Source organism: Jaculus jaculus, chromosome 4, assembly GCF_020740685.1.
Source record: "Jaculus jaculus isolate mJacJac1 chromosome 4, mJacJac1.mat.Y.cur, whole genome shotgun sequence".
Lineage (NCBI taxonomy): Eukaryota > Metazoa > Chordata > Mammalia > Rodentia > Dipodidae > Jaculus > Jaculus jaculus.
This window is the reverse complement of record NC_059105.1, coordinates 18,614,157-18,639,792: the sequence shown is the minus strand read 5'-3', so window position 1 is coordinate 18,639,792 and position 25,636 is coordinate 18,614,157. Positions and strand designations below refer to the sequence as shown.

The 25,636-nt window shown below is 40.1% G+C and overlaps 1 protein-coding gene across 2 annotated transcripts in view; it reads right to left on the bottom strand.

Annotated features, from left to right (window-relative positions):
* The window catches only part of Dis3l2 (DIS3 like 3'-5' exoribonuclease 2), a 428,102-nt gene that overhangs the window by 317,656 nt on the left and 84,810 nt on the right, over positions 1–25,636 (bottom strand). For both annotated transcript variants that reach the window (XM_004662245.2, XM_045147855.1), the window contains exon 5: positions 23,183–23,284. In XM_004662245.2, the coding sequence (XP_004662302.1) occupies positions 23,183–23,284 (102 nt within the window). The remainder of the gene's footprint in view (positions 1–23,182; positions 23,285–25,636) is intronic.

The window sequence follows — 25,636 nt, the reverse complement described above, 5'->3', positions numbered from 1 at the left end:
TCTTCTTTATTTCTTTGAACATACTTATAATTATTCTTTTGAGCTTTTGTCTAAGATTTTGTCTAACTCATGTTCACTGGGGGGCCATTACTGTAAAATTAATCATTTTTGGAGGAGTTTTACTGCATTGATTCCTTTATGATTCTTGTATTACTGAGTTAAGATTTATACATCTGGGGTCATTTTGTTGCTTGTGTTTTTTTTTTTTTAATCAGTTGAGTTATTTCAGTTGAAGGATATACAGTGCACAAATGGAGCTAGGTTATGTTAGAGTTAAAATGAGAAGTTATATGTTCATGAATCACAATGCTCAGGAGGTAGAGGCAGGAGAAATGCCATGAGTTTGAGCCAGCCTGGGGATATAGAGTGAGTTCCAGGTCAGCCTGGATCTATAGTGAGACCCTGCTTCAAAGAAAAATGAATGAAAGAGAGAATGAGAAAGAAAGAAATGAAAGAGAAGAAGGAAGAAAAGGGAGGGAGGGTAAGAAGGGAGGAAAAAAGAAATTACATCTTCAATGCAGGGCCTCATGGAACCTGATGCTGCTTCTATAATATCCCCAGTGTAAACAAAATGCACCCTCCTACACACATGCATGCAAATGTATATACATACATACATACCTACTCCTCTATACTCATGCATACAAATGTACCTCACACACACATATACATACAAGCATACTCCCCTACAGACACATGCACACTTTACTTCTTTACATTTTCACAACTTCAAGAGAAACACAACAATCAAGAAAGAAATTAAAATAGAAATGTCATAGCAATTCAAGTATTGCTGAGGTTCTTTATGCATCACATGTCACTGATAAAAGCTAGAACTCCCAACTTTCAAAGGAACCAGGCTCCAACGTGATATGATACAACAGTGGGAAGTCAAAGCATGAATGAGGAGGGATTAGACCAGTAGAGACAAAAGCCTGAGCAAGAAGGTGACTTCAAGGAACACGAAACCAGTAATGTCAGCATAACAGGTTAAAAAAGGAATGAGCAAAAATAAACACAATGTAGATAATGAAATTAATGAAAGCCAGGCTCCTCATTGTCAGAGAAGGAAAAACAAATGTAGAACAAACTCTGTAGTGTGGGGCTACAATGAGAGCTATCTGTGTGAACACATGGATGGACGGATGGACAGATGAACAAATGGGTAGAAGAAATGTAACACGTGCATGTACGTTTAGAGTTCTTGTTCACTGACAGAGCTTTGTAGAATGTAGATTTCTCCACTAAAAGCCTTCTTGGGAAATTGATGATTCTAGAAATCTCTGGGAAACTACAGGTTGAGGTAAGACTATCTCTAGGAAGTAAGGAAAAATGATGAAGACAAGTCAACATGGCATAGGAGCTAACTTAGTGGACTTATGCTGGTTAGATCTGCAATAATGCAAACAAAGCAAGTAACAATGTTAAGAAATTACCCCTCAGCAAATAACAACCAATTATACTTTGAAAAGCAAGATGTGTTCCTTCCCAAAAACTTAACAACACTCACATTTTTAGGACCTATAAATTCAAATATTTTCTCAATGCCTAGCATCACTTCTGCTCCTAAGATTCCAGCCTTGAGTACTTTATAAGTCATGACAACATAAGAACCTGTCTCCCCTAAAATTAGCCACCTGAAACCAGGCCAGGTACAGATAGAGAAGTGGCATCTTAGCAAAGATGACACCAGTAACATGTTACAATCTCTGAAGCCAACAAAGGTTTTTCTACACTGTAATACAGCACCTCAGCAATTGATCAAGAGGTCTATAAGAACCTAAAACAAAGTTCCTAAGATCTCTGAATAAGCAATGACCTAGTTTTTTAAATAATTTGCTTAATGACATTGTCTCATTTTATAAAGAAACAGAAATTATTTAATATTATAAACGAAAGAGTTTCTTGTTTTCAGCTCCTTTGGCTCTTTGCAATATAAGGGAGGAAAGCAGGGGGTGGAGTATGTCTTAGTAAAAAGTATTTCCTTCTCTATCACCGAAACAATATTTCTGAGCAATTGTATGCTTGCTTGCAGTAATATAAAAGCAGGGGTATATCAGCATTGTGGTTGATGGCTTCATGCTAAGGCTGCCCAGAGATTTGGGGAGGAAAGTTACATTAATAAGAAGCTCTCTGGCATCAATGGCTAAGTCTCCAACCATGCATGAAAATGTCTTGTCACTTAACAGTTTTTTACTTGCTTTTCCAACAGCTTAACCAGGTGCCAACAGAAAGCTATTTTTCAACAAAGTAGGGCAAAGAACAAAACAGATTATGGGGTTACACAGTAACCCAACAGACCCAAGCACTATTTACAAGATGAACACATTAAAATCTGTCCTTAGGAGAGTTCTGCAGTCGCCTAAGATATGGAGCTTCTGCTAGGTTTGGTGGTACAACTTTTGATATTTAATCAATGTTTACCCTTTAAATGGTACAGTAACTTTTAAAATTATTTCTGAAATTTATTTATTTATTTATGACAAAGAAAAGAGAAAGAGGCAGAGAGAGAGAAAGAGAAAGAGTATGGGCATACCAGAGCCTCCTGTCACTGCAAATGAACTCCAGATGCATGCACCACCTTGTGCATCTGACTTTATATGTATACTGGGGACTCAAACCCTGGCCGTCAGGCTTTGCAAGCAAGCACCATTAACTGCTAAGTCATATCTGCAGTCTCAGTAACTTTTTAATAAACTATTTTCTGAGCGCAGTCTAGGAAAAAAATTCATCTTTTTTATGAATCATTTTAAAAGCTTTTACCTACTTTGATAGAAACACACACCAAAAAAATGAGTTCAGTGTAAGCTGGTTCTGCCACATAACTTTAGCGTGTGTTGTTGCAAAAGCTCTTCTGAAAATTATCCTGGACAGGGATCTTTGTATACAAAGTATCAGCCAAGGACAAATTTTTACAGCTACTTCTAAACTCTTTAAAGTTGCATTTTATAATGGAAATACTGACAGATGCTTTACCGTAGAAGCACTATTTTGATATTTCTAGCTTTTAAAAATATAAAAGTATGAAGTCAGGATAAGAGATGTAAAAGGGAAAATAAGTTATGAAATTACTTTTTAAATAGGCAAAGCTGGGGCTGGAGAGATGGCTTAGCAGTTAAGCGGGTACCTGTGAAGCCTAAGGACCCCAGTTCAAGGCTCGATTCCCCAGGACCCACATTGGCTGGATGCACAAGGGGGCGCATGTGTCTGGAGTTCGTTTTCAGTGGCTGAAGGCCCTGGCGCACCCATTCTCTCTCTCTCTCTCTCTCCCCCTCCCTCCCCCTCTCTCTATCTGCCTCTTTCTCTCTCTATCTCTCTCTATCACTCTCAAATAATAAAATAAAAAATTTAAAAAGCTGAAAATGCATGTATAATTTTAAAAAAACAGGCAAAGCTAAAAATATCCTTTATGGATATTGATGTGCTCACATGTACCTGTATGTATTACTATTACACTGAATTTTGAAAATCCTTTGTCAAACTACTATGCCAGTATTTCAACCAGGACAACTTACCCCAAGGATTCTTTGTAATCAATGACTGAATTAAATCTGTTTTAGGGATGGAGAAATGGTTCAACATTTAAGGTTTTTGCCTACAAAGTCTAACAACCCAGGTTTGATTCCCCAGTTCCCACATAAAGCCAGATGCACAAAGTGGCACACGCATCTGGAGTTCATTTACACTGGTTAAAGGTCCTGGTATACTTATTCATTCTCTCTCTCTCTTTCTCACTCTCTCTCTCTTCCTCTCTCCCTCCCTTCTTCCCTCCCTCTTTCTCTTGCTTTCCCTCCCTTCTTCCCTCTCTCCCTGCAAATAAAGATAAATAAATATTTTTAAGACCTGCCTTACACTCACCTGAGTGCAGGCCATTTCTGCAGGCAGCTTCCAGTTCCTATGTCCACACTGAGAAGGACTCCCTGATTCACAGGGAAGGAAAGCAATAGAGTAGCACAGGCCTTGGAAATCTTGCAGCTAAATGAATTTGACCACATACCTCCTACAATCTTCAAATATGGCTCATTAGCTCTAGTAAGAACCAGAGTTAGCCACTCTCAGTGTCCTATAGTAGAATAACAACAGTGTACATGTATGTGTTCTGGATTCCTGCAGTTACATGTCAAAAGAAAGTACACCCAGAACTAAGGCTCCAAGTACTGTGGTACAAACTTTGTTGCTCAGAATGCAAATCTGAAGTATGTCCTACTTGCAGCTCCATTGAAAAGAGGGAGAAAAATCACTATACCTCCAATTTAAGACTATGAATCACATAGTGAAATGACTACAGGGAAATATAAAAATATAAGCAACAGGTCAGTAATAGCAAGGACAGAACTGAGTTTGCTAATAGAAAGGAACACCAAGTCTGCTGTAACCCTTGACTAAGACTGACTTCCTTTGTATCAAATCTTGTTTTTCAATTAGTGGCTTTCAAATGGCAAGCAGCCAAATGCAGGACCAATAACAAAAGGAAAATAGATGGAAGTGAATTCATCCTTTATTAATTTCATACCTCAAGTTAGTTTAGGCCTAGTCACATACAAATATAAACTCCTTCCTTAAGTAATAAAGTATTTAAGCTGTCTTTTAAGAAAAAAAAAAACCTCAAGAATGACTTGAAACTAGCTGTCCTAGAATGAGCAGACACTACGTGATCTAGTAAATTACTTTTCATGTCACATATTCAAAACTTTGATGAAAACAGGATTCCTCCCAACAAAACAAACATGCAACCTGTGAGGTACAATGGATACCTAGACTTACATGCACACTCACACATGTGTGCACACACACATACTTCCACATTTTCACAAATGGCTTCTTCCCTCTCCTCTTATAAATTCTGCTGCTGCCAAATCATTCATAAGGTAGATCTGGGTTTATAACTCACAACTTCCATCAGCTGGCCACATATGTTTGATTTTTTTCTTGTTGAAAAACTAAGTGCCATGGTATTAGCTTTTATATGAATGGGGCTATAAGCCCTTGCTCAGCATTATCTCCCTCAATGTCAAATAAGACTAAGATGGTTTTTAAAGAAACAATGAACACATTTTGAAAAATAAGCCCTTACAAGTCCACTGAGGGCTAACAAATGATATAGACATCTGGGCTACTCCATGCCACTCTCACGTGCCTCATCACGTACACTTCATCTGGCTACTACTCATCTGTATCTGCTGCAAAATAAACTGGTAAACATAAGTAAATGGCTTGAGTTTCATGAGACTACAAAGATACATAAAAGCCTACATGGAAAATAATGTAAAGGAAAAAGAAACAGGATTCAGTACAGAAGCTTGGGGAATCTCTACAAGGAGATCTAAGAAACAGAATCAATAATATACCAAAAATAAGAAATGACTGTGCAGCTAATGACAGGGTATTACAAAAATAAGAAAATCAACTGCCATGAATCATTATAGAAAGCTCAAGGAAGCCAGGCATGGTGGCGCACGCCTTTAATCCCAGCACTTGGGAGGCAGAGGTAGGAGGATCACCATGAGTTCAAGGCCACCCTGAGACTACATAGTGAGTTCCAGGTCAGCCTGAGCTAGAGTGAGACCCTACCTCAAAAAATAAATTAAAAATAAATAAATAAATATGAAATGCATCCCGTGGGCTAATTTTGACAGTTTGGTCCCCAGCTGGGAGGCTCTGGAAACTTTATTAAAACTGGACAAAGCAACTCACTGGGGAAATATCTCTGAAGGTTCTGCCAGGTTCCGAGTCCCATCTCGCTCTGTGCTTTCCCATCTGCCATGAAGTGGACAACCTCTTCCTCTACATACTCTCACTGCCATGAGGCTTATGTGCATGGGGCCAAGAAATCATGACATGCCCAAGTAAATCCTTCCTCTTTAAAGTTGTTCTCCCAGGTATTTTTGTCACAGTTATTCAAAACATTCTATAAGTTTACTTTCAATAAGACTTCAAAATAAGCTAAAAACTACTAAAACCAGGCCTACTAAACTACTAAAACCAGTGGTTTGGGAAGAAAACAAAAATCTTAGCAAACAAGGATTAAACAGAAGGTAAGAGATGATTAATTCCGTAACAGAAAAAGATAACTAAAACTGGAGACCATTAAGAGAAATGCTATGATTATTTGAACTTAATTAAAATTTAGGTCTCTGAAAAATGGGAAGGAGGCAGGTTACAGGACACTTATTAGAATAGAAACCATGCATTAGATTGAAATCTATTTTGACAATAAACAAATTAGTGATTTTTTTCAACTACAACTATAAGAATAAAACATCTATCCTTCATTAACTACAGCTAACTGGAGAGGGGGAAAAGGAAAGAGAGTAGTGGGAGGAGCCAGAATATAAATAAGAATCATATCAACTTTAAACCTGGAAGTGACTCTCCTCCAGCTATAACCATGTCACATATACATATGTTTCTCTTTCTCTATAGTCCCAGGTAATTTTAACAGCAGAGAGTTGTGGCCTTTAACCATCAGCTTTCTTAAACCCTAATGCCCACAGAGCTCACACAGAAATCTTGTGAAAATGCAGGTTTCACTGAGTGAGTCTTGCTGGAGCAGTGTTACCTGTACATGAACCACACTTGGAGCTAGAAACATTCAGATTACTCCAAAGGGAGTACCACACCCAACATTAAGTGCATATGACAGAGAACAAGCACAAAGCCCAAAGCTAATAAATTCAGGCTGCCTAGGCTCCACCCTTCATCTTCAAAAAGCAACCAGGTCTTATCCCAAAGGACTCAGACCAAGGTGCTTACCAACTGAAGATACCATCAAAGTGAGACCTCACTTGACCAATGTGTCATGCATTCCTGAACACAGAGATGAGATGGATACTGTTAAACTTTGGTACAGGGTCACTTCCTGGAACCACTGATGATGCTATGAATTATGTCCTGTCTGACATTCAGATGCTCCCAATGTGATGGTTTAAGAAGTGTGTAGCCAAAATGAAATGGGTTCGCATTTTGGTAAATATAAGTCAAAATAAGCACAGCCAAGACATAAAAGAACGGAGAAAGAAAGAAAGGTACTGCAGGCAAGTACCACGTGGGAACCATTTCCAAAGCAATATTCTCCTCAAACAGAGGAAGTTTGGGGATTTTCTTTAGGAGACCATACATGTTCATGTAGGGGTGGACTTACTTCTAAACATGCCGAGTTAAGGTTATAGTTTTTAAAATATAAATAAAAAAATTAAAAGGTTACAGTTTTTAAAAAGAAAGTAGACACATTTTTATACATGCTTAGCTCAAAGACATGGAACACATATGAAAAATTAAAATGATGAACAGAAATACCTGTGGGGGGCTGGAGAGATGACTCAGTGGTTAAGGTGCTTGCTTGCAAAGCCTAAGGTTCAATTTCCAGTACTCACGTAAGCCATGCATTCTGTGTAAAAAATTAACTTTTCTACCTTGCACCTGAAATGGTTCTTGTGAGAACTGAGCAACTGAGCAAATAGTCTTCAAGTTTTTTGTTGTTTTTGTTGTTGTTTGTTTTGTTTTTTGAGGTAGGGTCTCACTCTAGTTGAGGCTGACCTGGAATTCACTATGTAGTCTTAGGGTGCCCTCGATCTCACAGCAATCCTCTTACCTCTGCCTCCCGAGATCTGGGATTAAAGGCATGCACTGCCATACCTGGTTCTCCAGTCATTTTCAATATTCAGTACTTGAGATGCAGAATGAGATCATACCTATGGCACCCCTGACCATATTCCTAAAATCTACTACCAAGCCAAATTCCCAGAAAATACTCACTGCAAGGTCAGTGGAGGAGCAGCATGGGTGGTCTACCCTAACTTGCTTGTTGATGGCCTATATTCAAAGCCTGCTATCCCAGTGATTCTCATTTTCTCTGTTCGAATCTGTTAGAAATCTCGTTTCTGACTTTGAACACACTTCCTATTTGCAGCCTTATACTCACCCTTACACTTTGCCACCAATCTGCAGCTGATTACTGCTGACCTCTTTACTGTATCCGCTATCCTAAAATTTTTCTAGAGACACAAATGGTCCCCATTGCGCTTTAAAAGAACTATTGTATGGGCTGAAGAGACAGCTTAGCGGTTAAGGCGTTTGGCTGCAAAGCCAAAAGATCCTGGTTAAATTCTCCAGGACCCACATAAATCAGATGTGCAAGACGGACGCATGCATCTGGAGCTCGTTTGTAGTGGCTGGAGGCCCTGAAGCGCCTATTCTTGCCCTCTCTCTCTTTCTCTGCCTCTTTCTTTCTCTCAAATAATTTTTTAAAACTAGTCAGGCATGGTAGCACATACCTTTAATCCCAGCACTCGGGGAGCAGAGGTAGGAGGATCACCATGAGTTTAAGGCCACCCTGAGACTACATAGTGAGTTCCAGGTCAACCTGAGCTAGAATGAGATCCTACCTCAAAAAAAAAAAAAAAAAATTAAGAACTATTGTAATCCCAGCACTTGCAAGGTGGAGGCAGGAGAATTACGAATTTAAGGCCAGCCACAGATAGTAAGTGAGTTTAAGGCCAGCCTGAGATATATAAGGTCCTGTCTCAAAAAAAGAAAGAAAGAAGGAAGGAAGGAAGGAAGGGAGGGAGGGAGGGAGGGAGGGAGGGAGGGAGGGAGGGAGGGAGGGAAGAAAAAAAAAAGATTGAATGGCAAACTGAGTATCTTCCTACCAATCACTGCAAACATCAATTCAAGCTACCACTGCCCAAGAAAATGGCAAAGGCTTAAGCATGAGACCAGAGCCCAGCCACAGTGAAGAATTCAGTAAGAATCTGAAGCAAACAACAATGAAGAGAGAGGCAGGTTGGAGCCCAGGTAGACAATGAGGTTTCTATTTCAAAGCATTACTCAGAACTTCACCTGCCAGATCCACTTCTAACCTGATCCAAAGGACCTAAAGCTATGATAAATATATTCACAATTTTTTTTTGAGACAGGGTCTCATATGGTCCAGGTTGGCCTCTAACTCTGTATGTAGCCAAGGATAACCTTAAGTTCCTTATCCTTTGGACTCTACCCCTGGAGTAATAGGTATGTATTTTTTTTTTTTTAGTTGGTTGGTTGGTTGATTTTTTCAAGGTAGAGTCTCACTCTAGCCCAGGATGACCTGGAATTCACTATGTAGTCTCAGGCTGGCCTCAACTCAATGGCATTCCTCCTACCTCTGCCTTCCAAGTGCTGGGATTAAAGGCATGTGCCACCATACCCGGCTAAGAATTCTTTTTTAATATATTTTTTTATTTATTTGAGAGAAAAAAAGGGAGAGAGAGAATGAATGGGAGTGCAAGGGCCTCCAGCCACTGCAAACAAACTCCAGATGCATGCGCCCCCTTGTGCATCTGGCCAACGTGGGTCCTGGGGAATCAAACCTGGGTCCTTTGGCTTTGCAGGCAAACGCCTTAATGGCTAAGCCATCCCTCCAGCCCTAAGAATTCTTTTTTTGTTGTTGTTTTGTTTTGTTTGTCCTAAGAATTCTTAATAGACTTTAATCTCAGTAATTTCACATTAAGGTGAAAACTCTAAGCAAAAAAAAAAAAAAAAAAAAAAAAAAAAAAAAACACAGATTAAGACCCTTGAAGGTTTTCCTTTTGAAAATCTAAAGACTTATAAACTTCAAGGCTAAATTAGCAGATTTTGCAATGGATCCAAAAGAGAAAGTCATTTCCCAGCATAGTCTAAATGCTGTTTAGAGATGAAAATAAGATGCCCATGTCCAGGTTCCCTGTGTTCCTTGACAGGACAGAAACAAGCTTCTCTACATGAAGTCTAGTTATATCCTCTAGAACAGAGGCTAGCAAATTACAGCTCATAGCCCAAGTCCCACAAGTGTTTGTTTTGTTTTTTGTTTTTTTCAAGGTAGGGTCTCACTCTAGTCCAGGCTGACCTAGAATTCACTCTGTAGTCTCAGGGTGGCCTTGAACTCATAGTAATCCTCCTACCCCTGCCTCCCAAGTGCTGGGATTAAAGGTGTGTACCACCACGCCCAGCCAAAGTCCCACAGTTTTATAAATAAAGTTTTGTTAAAAGACAGCTGTGTTTGTTTATTTGCATACCAACTATGGCTGCTTTTAGAAGAAAACCAAAGTGGCTATGATAGAACCATGTAGCCCATCACAGAGTTTAAAATATTTGCTACCTTGTCTTCTCAGAAAATTTGTCAATTCCTGCTCTAGAAGGTTCCCATGCTCCCCAAAATCGCCACTGGTTCCTCTCCATTCTGATCAACTATCCCTGGTGCATTTACTCCTAACACCTTCTCCAGCTTCCTCAGGACTTGTCCCTGTGCATGGCACTGTCCAGTCACTCTCTTACAGGCCATTTACAATGTCTAGCATCACAGTCACTCATTCTTGTGCTCAATGTTCAAACTCTAATTCTGGGTCTGTGTTGTGATTTTCTAATTCAACTGTCAGTAATGTTCAGAGCATATACTCTTCACACAAACTATCTGAGCAAGGACCACTACCTCAATCCTTTCCTCTAGGAATCCCAACTTAAAATACCATGTTTAACTCAAGCTCCTTTCATATAAAAACAACATCAGCCATCATCTCTGTGATCTGTATTCTGAAACCTTTCTCAGTCTCCCCATGCACTCCTTCAGTTGAGGTGGTTTGGTTTCTGCCTTTTCTGGTTCAGTAACCAATGCCACTGATATTCCATATCAACCAGTGCTATGTTCCAAGAAGACTTCTCTGAGTCTATAAGCAACAGGACACTTGTTTCTCTTGTAAATGCTCCTGGTCTTCATTCCCAGCATCCATCTCTCTCTCCCCCTTCCCTAATCCTTCTCTCCTTCACTGGATGCTCTTCTTCTTCAGACTCATTGAGTTTGAGAGTTCCTTGCACTCCTTTCTTCTTTTACCTTTCCATAAAACATCCAGTTAATCAAGTGACACTAAGATCAAGCCTCCAGCCAATACCTCATGCCCAAGTTCCAAATCCTAATATGGAACTCCTCCCTTCCAGCACTACAAGTTTATATGGAGGTCAATCTCAGCAAGTTGAAATGAACTCTCTTACTTACCCTCACCTCAGAACCTGTCCCCCTTTCCAAGAGTCTCCTTAGCAAATAGCACCAGCCCTTCAATGACCTGAGCCCACAGTACAGAAGTCCTGACTCTTGCCTTCTACCTTACTTCCTACTGATCACCATGTTCACTCTCATTAAGCCTAAATTCATCTCATCTCATTCATCAAGGTCACTGTGACTCTCTAAATAAATCTGTTGATCTTCCACCAATTTTGACCCCTTACACTGGGTCTCCATCCTACCACCAGGATATTTTAATATACAAATATTTCTGTCACCCTTCCGCAAGTCTTCCATGGCTCCCCAATGCCTAAATATTAACATGAGAACCTTCTTATGCAGTATGAGATTTGAAGGTATAACAGCATTGCCCATCTTTCTATCTACCAACATGGTCTCCTTTTGTGCACTTTAAATACCAAAATACTACCACCTACATAGCTTTCCAAATCTACCATTATTTTCTCAAGTCTCCACATATAATATTCCTTTGTGCATAATAGTCCTGCCTGGTACATATTGTCTAAATTCATGACAGTAATGTATATGTCCTACATCCTTACTAGTTTCCATAAGATATGAGATAAGATAGACCTATTAACATTTTAAAATGAAAACATGAATTTGAACAACAGCTGAAGCAGGTAGCAATATCACAAAGCTCTTAGTGGGGAAAAACTTCTCACACTTTATAAATATTGCCAAAAAAAATCCTAGTACCTTTCTTGCAAACATAACATCCTTGGCCTCTCATACAAACTGCACCAATGCACCATTAACTTTATTTGGAAAACAAAATTACTTTGTATCACAGAATGTACTTTAAAGCAAGAATTACATAACTGAGTATGATCTTGATAAGCATCTAGATCATTTTCAGGTACTTCTGAATTCTGTCTTCATTAGTTGGGATGAATTTTCAGTAAGTAATGCGGAAGCTCTTCTCGTGCCTACCAATATGTTCTTCGCAGGTGGCTAGTGAGGATAGAACGTGCACTAAACTTAACTAATCTAGTGTCCACTGAGCGGTACATCCTTCTACCTCTTCCTCTGGACACTTGGTATGACTGTACCCTTTGGCTGGGTAGAACCAGGTACCTCATTCTGACCAATACGCAGAAGTGACTCTGCCATTTGTGGAACAGGACTGTTAAATGTGGCCCTCCTTGGCTGTTTCCTTCTACCGCAAAAAAAGGCGGGGGGGGGGGTTGCTTCTCATGGCATCATGTCCATCCAGCCAGGACTGGAATAAAGATAACACAAAGCAAAGCCCCTAAAAGTTCTTGCTGTGTAAGGAGCATCAGAAAGAAATAAACCACATAACCAACAGTATGAGCTCACCTAGCACACAGGGGGTTTAGCATACATAATCCACACAGACACCAACATTTTATGTTTCCTATGAATAAATATTATCAGTAGCAAGCTCAAGAACTATAACTAATATATTTAGTTGTAATTAACTTGGCCAAACTGTGGCTTTCAGTTTTTATTTCTAAAAATAATAGCAATATTTGACATACCTGGAGAACCAATGAGCCATTTTGCTATATTTTAGTTACATATAATACTCATTCATTGCAATGAATGTGAATTTCACCAAACCATCTCCATGGAGTTGAGGAATTAAATTAGCTTTCTAACATATAATCCTAAAATATTAATTAGGAATTTCCCAGCACAAATAAACTACTCCATCCTTAAATGTTATATGATTTCAGACATTTCATTTTGAATTGCTGAATTGCAAAGATCTGAAGGCATGTTTTAAAGCAGACAAGAACCTGAAGCATCTGAGTCCAAAGCTGGCAAGAATGAGGAGGAAGACACAACTACCAAAAATAGGTTTGTGTATATAACAATCTTGGGAAAATATGACCATGGGAGTAAGATATACCTTACCTATCATACGACTGTGGGTGGGGCCCTCAAACCTTATCCTCCATCATGAAATATCTTCTAAGTCCTTCCTGGACCTGCCATGCAGCCCAAGAAAACAAATAGTTCTAAGCAGTTCTAATTCTACTGGAACTGACAAATTCCAAATGATCCTAAATGAGAGTGGTTATGTAAGAGATTGGATTAAATATAATCTAGCATGATGGGTGCATATTTAAAGAAGAACTTGGAAGACAAAACTTTAAAACTTTCTCTTGAATGGAAGTTGGTTGTCAAAGGAAACAATTTACTGTACTAGGCCAATTTCTTGTGACCATATGGTTTGAAACAGCCACTGAAAATTAGGGATTAAATGTACACTTTGATTTTTTTTTTAATTTAATTTAGACTAAGAGTAGCACCCCTAGCCAGGCATGGTGGTGCTCACCTTTAAACCCAGCACTCAGGAGGCAGAGGTAGGAGGATTACCAAGAATTCAAGGCCAGCCTGAGACTACATAGTGAATTCCAGGTAAGCATGGGCTAGAACAAGATTCTACCTCAAAAAACCAAAAGACACAGAGAGAGAGAGAAACATTTCTATTAGCACTTCCTTTATTTTTTCAAGCTCAAGTAATTTCTTTCTTTCTGGAACAATCTCTTCTAAAATATTCATCTCTGTTTCTTTTCTTTCCTTGCTGAAGTACAATTGTCTTTGCACAAAAGCAAACTGACATAGTAACTGTACAATAGAAGTGTTTAAAAATATGGGATAAGTTAAGTGAACTAATACTGTCTTAAGAGAAACTTAAACACAGCTAAACAGTACTTGACTTATTTACTCCCACTTATATTCTTAGTTCAAAGTAGGAAACCAACAAATACATAAGGAATAAGCAAATGGGTAGCTAGCATAATATGTTTCCAGTAGGTACTAATATATTGAGTAGATTACAGCATATCATTTTTTCTATGTGTTTATGTGTGGTGTGAATGTATATATGAATGTTTACATGTGTGGGCACATGTGTATACAGGTGCACTTATATGTGTGTGTGTGTGTGTGTGTGTGTGTGTGTGTGCCTGTGTGTGCACACACATGCACACAGGCAAGAGGTTAATGTTGAGTGTGTCTTCTTTGATCACACTCTATCATATTGCTTGAGACAAGGTCTCTCACTTGACCCCAGAATTTATGTACTCAGCTATTCTAGCTTAGCATATCTAGCTTGTTCTGGAGATCCCCCACATCTCTTGAGCACTGGGATTAACAACAGCTAACACACCCTCTCAGCATTTGCATGGGTGTTGAGAATCAGAACTCAGATCTCCATAGGAAAGGCTTTACCATCTGCGCCATTTTTCCACTCCCTCAGCCTTGCTTACTATACAATAGTTAAAAGAATGTACAGGATAAGTCCAAGTGGATAAAAACTGCACTTGAAAATTTTTTCATCATTTCTTTCAACAGCCAGGTTTTATTTCACACTGTTGTACCTCATCAAATCTAACATTAACATGATTTTGTCAGCCCTTTTGACTCTGATTTTTCTCTAAGCCAATCACTATGGATACATCAGCTAAACTTGACCTAGAAGCCCAATTCCCAAAGCCAAGAACAAAGCTGAACTCTGAGCCCCCAAGTAGCCTCTGGTACAACTAGAAAAGAAAGAAAGAAAGAAAGAAAGAAAGAAAGAAAGAAAGAAAGGAGGGAGGGAGGGAGGGAGGGAGGGAGGGAGGGAGGGAGGGAGGGAGGGAGGGAGGGAGGGAGGGAGGGAGGGAGGGAAGGAGGGAGGGAGGGAAGGAGGGAGGGAAGGAGGGAGGGAAGGAGGGAGGGAAGGAGGGAGGGAAGGGAGGAGGGAAGGGAGGAGGGAAGGGAGGAGGGAAGGGAGGAGGGAAGGGAGGAGGGAAGGGAGGAGGGAAGGGAGGAAGGGAAGGGAGGAGGGAAGGGAGGAGGGAAGGGAGGAGGGAAGGGAGGAGGGAAGGGAGGAGGGAAGGGAGGAAGGAGGGAATGAGGGAGGGAAGGAAGGAGGGAGGGAAGGAAGGAGGGAAGGAAGGAAGGAGGGAAGGAAGGAAGGAGGGAAGGAAGGAGGGAGGCAGGCAGGCAGGCAGGCAGGCAGGCAGGCAGGCAGGTAGGCAGGCAGGTAGGCAGGCAAGCAAGCTCAGAATTTTGCCTCTCCAGGTTCAGATTCTGCTGTGGTTCATGATGCCTGTGTTGCAATAGCCATTCTCATAGCTCTTGAAAAATTAAAGGCTATCTGTCACTCCCAGTCTAGTCACCTCCTCTAACACTTTGTAAGAAGACAGTTTCCACTTGGAGAATAGAACTCTACTTCAAATTCCCAATTGGACCCATTTACTCCCACATGACAACTATCTATCTGCTTCATGGAAACTATGCCACATCATTTGAAATCTGCTACTGAGCCAGAATGGCATTGAGGTCTATAACCCCTTCAACTCTGCCTTGGCTAGCATGTTAAATCTTGGTTCAGGCTTCATAGCTGGGTCAACTCTGAGCATTTGGTCCACTGCCTAGGGCAGCTACAAGGTAAGCTTTCACTCATTCTCAATACCTACTCAATGCCATTTGAGACACTGTCACACTTCCATAGTACTCACATCCAGTCACTAGAATTCTAAGCAACTTTTTCTAAACTACTTATTTCCTAAGACTAACAGTAGGCCTTTGGGCATCTCAACTGATAGAGCCATCTTTGTTATTCAAGATGGTAAACTAAAAAAAAAATTTAAATATTGCCTAAGACGAAAACATATATTGGCTATTTTCTAAATTTATGCTAACTTTTATGATACCAGACAGTATCAATTTACAGATTAAATAATTCTCCTTGATATGTCAAATAATAATGAGATTATCAAATAAAAAATTAAAATCTAAGCCGGGCATGGAGGATACGCCTTTAATCTCAGCACTCGGGAGGCAGACGTAGGAGGATCGCCATGAGTTCAAGACCACCCTGAGACTCCATAGTGAATTCCAGGTCAGCCTGGACTAGAGTGAGACCCTACCTCAGAAAACAAAAAAATAATAATAATAAGTAAATAAATAAAAATCTGAATTCAACTGTTACTCCTTAATTATGTTCACTAATTAAATAAGACGTTTAAGCCCCTGTTTTTCCATTCACAAAACTGAGCTAGATAATACTAAGGAACGATTCAAAATGCCAATTACAGTATCTGGCACAAAGCAAGTATCAAAAGTTAGCAACTATGGTTCTACCTCTATGTGCTCCTTTGAGGTATACTGTACTATAGAGCTAAGAGAAGGGAAATAACAGTTACTATCATTAAAAAGATGAAGGACAAGGCTGTGTAATGGTTATGAGAGATGAAATTGAAAGACAAGATAATAAAAGGCTCAAGAAGTAAAGCAAAGATCCAATAAATGGCAAACAGATATTTCTAAGCAGGGAATATTATCCCAGAAGACTGTGTGAAGTATCAAGGACACTTTTCCAGAGGGCAGGATCTTAAGAACATGTTCCCTAGGTCCTTCCTTAGGTCTAAGAGACTTACATGGTCAGTAAGGAAGTGACAGGGAGAGGTAGCCTCACTTGCATGGTACTCCCTGAAACCTTACATTTTCATGACCCTCTCCTACCAAATCATTCTTATCCTAATATACAGCAAGACAAATCCTGTCTTCACTATGCTCATCCTTCAAATCTTAGTTACAACATAACCTCCTCCAAGCCAAGTTCCCCAACTATCTCACAGTCTGCTGCTCATGGGATGACGTGTGTTTCTGCTTCCATTCTGGGAATCTCAGTATAATTGTCTCCATCCCCTTCCAACCAGCCCACAAGCTCCTTAAGGGCAGAGACTGGGACCCATTCTGTTTATATCTCCAGGATCTCTCTGAAGACAGGTAGGATGAATAGACAGAAGATGAGAAGCTGCTGGGTATCCAGCACTGCTCCAGGAAGAATCAACATCAATGTTTCTAATCATTTTGGAAATGGTCCCTTGACCCTTCTGAAAATCTGAGGAAATGAGCATGAAACTAAAGTCAAGAGATTTAAGTTCTAGCACTGGTTCTGCCCCAAATTCTGAGTCTTCAAGCAAGTCATGCACTCTCAGAAACACTTTAGTTTCCCAACTGGCAACATAAACTATCATTTGTCCTTCATCTATATTTTATTAGGTGTCTATTACATACTTAAAGACGTGGAAAAAAATCTGAAATTAAAATTGTTACATAAGAACAAATTATTTTTATTATTGCCTCACAGCTTGATACATTTATAGCTACCTATTTTGCCACAAAACATGCTGTGAAATAAATTGACTATTTACTACTGTAAGAACTTGTTTGTGCTAAAACCCCAAATACCCTGTAGTTTGCATACCACAGAGGGGCAAGTGTAACAAGCATAAAGAAGCAAAAACAAACCATCCAGTTAAATCACATTTGCTCAGACCCCTGAGTACAGATTTCTCTGAAAACAATGTATTTTTGTATAAGAAACCTATAAAGTAATTGGCCAGTATGCTTAGAGGTGCTTATATTCTACATGTCAGATATTTCTGATAACAGTCTGAATATTCTCTTCTTTCTAGTTTGATTCTCACCAACAACTCTCTAATGAGGCCTAAGAGACAGACCTAATAGGGCTGACTTGAATAAAAGAAAGTCTTCAGGCAGCCATTGTGAAGAACCTGGGAGCTTCATAGACATAAAACATGGATCAGAGGTATCCTCTATGTCTCAAATCTTCTAAAAGCTAAGGAAGGAAGCTTGTGCATACACCAGGGAAGGCCCTTACTAGTCATGCCCCACAACTCAAAAAGGAAGGACACCTTGCCAGCCCAAGCCTTCCTCTGTACCCATGCCAGTCTTTGTTGATTAGGGTGCTATCAACAGAGGGAATGAGACCGAGTTTCTCAGGGGAACTACCAAGTTCAGCCACATTTCTCAACCATCTTCCTGCTAACTAGAGCTCAGATCCAAGAACCAACAACCCTAATTCCTAGCTGCTTCGTTCACATTCCCACTCTATAGAGTAAAATCTTTTACTCAAAGTATAAGTCTCCAATCAGCAGGTCAACATGCTCTAGGAACATGCTAGAAATGCACTACTTAAGGCACCTCTTTAGCCCTTCTACATGAGAGTTTCCATTGTATCAAAGCTCCCAGGTTCAAACCAGCCCAAGTCCGAGGTCTGGCATCTTCACATTCATCTTTCTTTTCTTTTTTTTAATATTTATTTATTTAAGAGAGAGAAGGGATGGGAATGAGCATGCCAGTACCTCTTGCCTCTGCAAACACAAACTCCTGATGCAAGTACCACCTTGTGCATCTGACTTTACGTGGTGTGGTAGTTTAAATGGTAATGTATGTTCCCCATAGCCTGAGGTCCTTTTGATTAAGCTTTCAACTTGAGTCTCCAGCAAGCAAAACCCTGCTAGAGGGATAGAGAGATGGCTTAGCAGTTAAGGTGCCTGTCTACAATGGATCTTAATAAATAAAAATAAATAAATAAATAAAAATGTAAAAAATATATTTTGACAAAAAAATCTGCTAGAGGAGGTATCACTAAGGGTAGATCTTGTAGTCCAGCCCTAAGGTATGTTCAGAGCAGTTTAAGCTTTGGTTGTTCATGTTTACTGGCCATTTGGTGGCATCTCTCTGCTTGGATCTATGGAAGCGAGCCAGGTTTTTTGGCCATTTATGGAGCTGCCCCTGGAATGTGTGAGCCATAAATAAACCCTTTCCTTATAGGAGCTGCTTCTGGTCAAATGTTTGACCAGCAACATGAAGGTAACTGCAACACATGAGTACTAGGAAATCAAACCCAGGCTATCAGGCTTTGCAATCAAGCCCCTGTAACACTGAGCCATCTTTCTAGCCCTCTCACATCCACCTTTCTCAAGGTAAGAAATTGCTTCCCCAGCTTTGCAAACCTCCCTCCTGAATACCATCTCCCCTCCAGACTTCTCAAAACATGGCCTGATGAGCTCCTCTAGTTCTCTCTGCTCAGCGGCCTAGAAACTCTAGGGCTGCTCACTCCCACACAGGATAGTGGTCATATGCCTCTTGACAAGAGACCCAAGTAGAAGAGGCAGCCTCTCAAGCAAGCCAAGGAGGTTCCAGAGTCCTCAGACACATGATAACTTACAAACCCCTGGCTTTTCTGTGCTCAAGCTCTAACACTGTGTCAGAGGCCAGCACTCAGCACCCAGTACCCAAGCTTCAGGGACTCAACTATTTTCCTTTTGACCTCAAAGATAGAATAGTCTAGTCCCTGGAGGGTTTCTCTCCACAAGAGTCACTGGTGAAGATTTTAGAATGCACTACCTTGAACATGAACACAAAGGCCTTTTGCATTTTTAGAGATCTTCTACTGCTGACTGTGATTTTTAATTTTTTTTTATTTCAAGGTAGGGTCTCACTCTACCTAGGCTGAACTGGAATGCACCCTGAAGTGCCAGGCTGGCCTCAAACTCATACTTATCCTCTCACCTCTGCCTCCTGAGTATGCCCACCATAGCGCTGTGTTTTTAAACCATGGCAGCCCCACCATGGGACAATGCAGAAATCTATTAACAGATGGGCTCTTTCAACCAGCCTGTAGCCTGGCCCTCTTTGAACTAAGCTTCTACTCTTATTCTTAATGACTAACTCCACTAACACCCCATCTTTAATGCTTTAGAGCTGAAAGCAAGCTGACTTTTTCTATTAAGCCTCACTTTACCAGCCAGCTAAGAGATATCTAAGAAAGCAAACAAGGTACATCAGGAAGTACCTCTAGTTCAGGTAAGGAGGTCCAGGCCTAGAATCCCAGCACTCAGAAAGCTGAGGCAGAAAGATAGCTATGTTGACACCAACCTGGACTACAGAATAAAACCCTATCTCAAAATATCAAAAACAACAAAAAGTACCCTCCTAATTCAAGCAGGTGACATGAACACAAAATCCTGAAATTGTTGACCATTTCACTGGACATCTGTTCCCTACAACCTGTTCTCTGGGCCAGGCATAGCCTGGCCATCATGTTTTGTGTCGCCATATAGCATGGGCATGAGCCTCTCGACACACTCCTTCTAAATGATAACTTGCCCAAGAACTTAGTATTCAGCATTCCTTCCTTCTTTAGCTAAGACTCTAGGCGATATCATCCATTCATTTTATTTTAAACACCACACATATGTTATAACTCCCCACTGTATACCTATAGTACCGTTTCTCCTTGGAATTCCAGACTCTTGTGCAAATTTCTTTATTTTCAGTACTGTTTACAAGTTTATTGAGGTAAAACTAATAAGCAATAAACTACATATATATACACCTGCTAACATATACTTGCTATGGTCTGCTCTAGATGCACTACCACAGGTGAGGTGTTTGTATAAAACTCATGTTGAAACTTATTCCAAAGGGCATTTATGAATGGTATTTGCTAGTTGGATCCTTAGGATTAGATAAACTAATGAATATAGAACTCCCATAAGTACATTCAAGCAAGAGAGATCAAGTAAGCAAGTTTCTTCTGTCTCGCCAAGTGACAATCTGAGCCACAATGAACTGTAGAAAAACACCACTGGCCAGAAATCTCTCACCAGAACAGCCCCTGAACCTTGGATTTCCCAACCTCCAAAGCTATAAGCAACAAATTTCTTTTCTTTGTAAGTCACCTAGTTTGTGTTATTTAATTATAGCCATACAAGACATACTAAAACACTAACACAACTTACAAACTACTCTTCTCTTGCTTCCTATGTTACCACTCTTATTCCTAAGTCAAAGGAGCCACAATTCTTGTTCTTTCTCTGGTTCTTTGCTATGATGCCACCTCTTCATCCCCTAAGTGTTTCCTTTGGTTGAACTGGCCTGGATGTGTATCTCTTTTCTTGGACCTGGAAAATACTGTGCTAGGTGATACTTTCAGAAAACAGGAAGAAACCTGTCAGCCTATGTGCATAGAACCTGGAGCTAACCCTTAGCTATGCCTTTAAGGAACAAGGGAAAAGGGTACTATGTCCACATTTAACATGAACTGAGGAAAGGGGATGCCAAGATAAATCAGGATAAGGAAAACTCATTCTCATATAAAACCCTGCACATAACTTCGCAGCACCAGTTAAGTTACAGTGAAATTTATCTAACTGTAATTAGTATCTGTATCTATACATGAACTCTCCACTAGACTGCAAGCTCTATGAGAGCAAGTTCTATGTTGATCTGAGTCATTACTAAAATTTCTAAGGCTTCTGAGTACATGGTATATAGTAATAATCACTCTAGTCCTAACAATAAAAGAGAATTAATTCAGGCTGGAGGGATAGGTTAGCAGTTAAGGCATTTGTCTGCAAAGCCAAAGGACCCAGGTTCGATTCCCCAGGACCCATGTTAGCCAGATGCACAAGGGGGAGCATGTGTCTGGAGTTCACTTGCAGTGGCTGGAGGCCCTGGCATACACACACACACACCACACTCTCTCTCTCTCTCTCTCTCTCTCCCTCCCTCTTTCTCTGTCAAATATATATATATATATGTTTTAAAGAATTAATTCCTCTAGAGCTTTGGGACAAAGGTGGCATGCCTAACATTCCATATTTTTTGGAAAAGCTAATAGAAACTAACATCTTTTGAGTTTTTGCCACTCTGAAGTTTGTAGGTGTCACTACATGTATTCTCATTTAATCCTTATGACTGCTTTCATTTTACAGATAAGGCATTTGAGGAACCCAAGGTCACCTCACCTAAAAGCCTGGGCTGCTAATCACTGCACTATAACATTCCTCACTGAAAAAGCAGAACGTTCTCAAGTACTGGCAAGCTGATCCAAAACAACAAATCACATGAAGACAATTTCAGACTTAAACAAACAAGTCATCAGTTCTACATGACAATTCAAAAAAGGTGAATTATCCCAATGTCTAACCCTTACTGGGTTTTTTTGTTGGTTGGTTGGTTATACTTTTACCTTCACTACTGTTTAAAACAACAGTCAAAACTAACATCATCTCTGGGGTGCATGACAACTAATGAACCTCCAGCTTCTGGTGAGTTTCTCCTCTGCTCAGCCCATCTGGGCCAAGCCAAGGAGAGAACCCCTTGATCCCATACTTCAACGTGGGCTCTTTACCCCTCCTGCTCGCCACATGGCCGGAGCTCTCTAAACTTTCTTTTCTGTCCTCTCCACAGTTTTTCCAGGCCTATCATGTGGGCTCTCAAGCCATGTGGGTGGTTCCTTCCCGTGGTTCTGTACTCCCCTAAATAAATACATAAATTTCATAATTAAAAAAAAAAACTAACATTATGCCAGGTGTGGTAGCATACACCTTTAATCCAAGCACTTGGGAGGCAGAGATTGGAGTATCACTGTGAGTTCCAGTCAGCCTGGGCTAGAACAAGACCCTAACTCAAAAAAAAAAAAAAAAAAAAAATTAACATCACATTATATACTGTGTTTTTTGTATGTTGGTTGGTTTTTACCCTTACTGCTACTTAAAACAACAGTCAAAATTAACATCATCTCTTCCTTCTCAACGGACACAGAAACTCTGGGTAAAAAAGCATTTTCTTCCACTACTACTTCGCATTTTATACAAATGCGTACAAGCCATTTTTATCTGCTAGAGGACTCCAAATCACCAAACAGGAGCAATAGATCTACCTGTGTTGCACTGAGTATTCTAGGACAGGCAACAGAAATGTCTTGAGAGAGTTATCTTTGTCTTTCCAGCTCTCACAGAACAGGACATGGGAAATAATATATTATTACAAGTTTGTCTAGGCCCTGCAAGCTTCTCTCCCACCCAAAATAATACTAAAAACTGATGTATGGGGCTGGAGAGATGGCTTAGGGGTTAAGCACTTGCTTGTGAAGCCTAAGGACCCCAGTTCAGGGCTCGGTTCCCCAGGACCCATGTAAGTCAGATGCACAAAGTGGCGCATGCATCTGGAGTTCGTTTACAGTGGCTGGAGGCCCTGGCGCACTCATTCTCTTTCTCTCCCCCCCCCCCCGTCACTCAAATAAATAAATAAGAATGAACAAACAAAATTTTTAAAAAACCAATGCAAGGATGTGATGAGTCAGATGTACTGGGGAAGGACAAGGACAACTCAGATTGTCAGATGTCTGTTCAGCAGATACTTCACAATCCCAAACATTCAGTAGTCGATTCAGAGGCAGCACCCAATTTTATCACAAGCCCAAGGGGACTGCTACTGTCCCCATGTAGTTATGATGCCTCTTTAGTACACAGAAGAATGCAAAATGCCCTGAGAAGCAAATAATCATAAAGGCAAAATTAAACTCACCTTCCACTGGTCTTCAGGAAGCAGCTTCACAACCACAAGGTCCCCATTTAAGGCTCTATTGCGAGCAACAACCCCATCAATAAAAATGTCTCGATCACCATCCTTAGTTGGAGAGAGAAAAAAAAAGAAATAACCATTTTACCAAGAGCTGGAACCAAAACTTATTTCCTTGGTTAAAATTTTCTGGCTTTATAATCTGTCCACTAACTTAGCAGGAACACTTCTCCATAGCCACACACATTATCTAAAGGGAATCAGTCTCTCCTGACAATAACAACAACAAAAATGGTTATGAACACATAAGAAGAGAATGCTAAAAATCACCAAATATATAAAAGAGCTACTAAATGCAGACAGAAACTAATAAAAGCACATGGCACAAAAAAAGAAAAAAGACAGAAAGAAAAAGAAAAAACAAGAACTTGAGATTCATAAGCATGCCCAAGCCGGACTCTCTCCTGACTCTGGAGCAATGCACTCCAGACCCCTTGGGTGTCCTCAATCTCCTTTAAGCAGTATGGTATCTACTTCTTAACTTAAATGGTGCCAAAGTCTGTCTGATAAGCCAAGTTATTTTGCAAAATCACTTAAATGCAAAAGACAGCTAAAGAAAAAACGATCTTAAGGGGTTGGGTCCCAGGAAAATACTAAATATTTTCAAAATGTTTTGTTTCCAGGTGTGGTGGTGCATGCCTTCAATCCCAGCACTCAGGAGGCAGAGGTAGGAGGATCGATGTGAGTTCGAGGCCACCCTGAGACTACAGAGTGAATTCCAGGTCAGCCTGGGCTACAGTAAGACCCTACCTCGAAAAACCAAAAACAAAACAAAAAAATGTTTTGTCAACACACATGTACTCTTATTCTCTAGAAGTCATTTTCAGAGGGGAAGAGAGAAGTCAAATGTTAACTTTTCTGATAGTATGTGACAACTAAAGGTTGTGGGAAGTCACCACTCAAAATTTTTCTAATAGAAACACTCTATAGAAATTTAACAAATTTAACACTCAAAAAACTAAAGGTGACTATTATGAAATTCTAGCTAATTAAAACTGGCATTCTAAAATCACCAAACCCCCTACTCAAAAAAGTGTGGAATTTTAGTCGCTTGGCACTTTTTATAGTTTCCAATTACAAACCATTTGAGACCTTTCAGAATATATTTTCTGTTCAATTTCCAACCTAGTGATGACTGGCAGCTGTGGCCTACACTCTGCCAAACCTGACCGCACCCTAGTCCCTAAGGAACAGCTACCATGTTAGCCACAAAGAGTAACTGCAGTTGACTTCATGAGTTTCTCAGACAGACAGAGAAATGACTAGAAAATAGCAAGTGAACAACTAAAGAGTAATCCTTTGCCATTGACCGCTGCCTTGTGAAATGTGCAAAGCAGCATAGTCTTATGGACCTTCCTGGAATGAGGAGCTATCTGAAAGGTCATCCTAACCCACTATCTTATTTAAAAACATCAGCAGTGAAACACCTCTTGTACAAGCAGCTGAAGCCATCCTTTAACAGCTCAGAGATACATGGTAGGGGGATATTATTATCATCTTCCTGTTCCAGGGAATCAGGAAAAGCAGGTATGAGTGGAACCTCAAACAACCTCTAGCTTTCCCATCATTAATCAGTTCTTCCTTGATTCATTTAAAAGCCTGTATCTATAGCCAAATCTCTTATTTCAAAGTTAATAAACTTGTGAGGTACTTGATATTACAACTTGAATCACCCCTCCTAACTAGTTTTTAAGGTCAAAGAATTTAGCTTTTTTTTTTAAATTTTTGGTTTATTTTTATTTATTTATTTGAGAGCGACAGACAGAGAAAGAGGCAGAGAGAGAGAGAGGGGGAGAGAGAGAGAGGGAATGGGGCACCAGGGCCTCTAGCCACTGCAGACGAATTCTAGATGCATGCGCCCCCTTGTGCATCTGGCTAACGTGGGTCGTGGAGAATCGAGCCTCAAACCGGGGTCCTTAGGCTTCACAGGTAAGCGCTTAACCGCTAAGCCATCTCTCCAGCCCTAGCTTTTTATTTAGATGCCAAAAGACTTGCCCTCTCCATTAGAAAGAGTACCAGAAAGAATATCAAAAAGGGAGAGGGGAGGAAAAATGAATGATAGACAACCAGTGAGGAAATATAAAGTGGTGCAAGGGTAACCTAAATACTCAGAAAAGATGATGAAGGAGGACAATCTAAGCATACCATGATGGTCAGAGTATATCATTTGATGGAATAACTCCCCTTGGACCAAAAATAAACTTCACAACTGCATAAGGGCTCCTCCCATGACAAGACACAAAAGATTACAGAGCTGCTTGTACCAATGTAACTTAGAATAGAAAGGGTGGGGTGACTTTTTCCATCTGATCCATTTCTCTTCTTTATCCTAACCTAAAACAGGATAAAAGCATATCTTAATAATATCATTTATTTTGGTTTGTTTAGAAGCCATTGGGT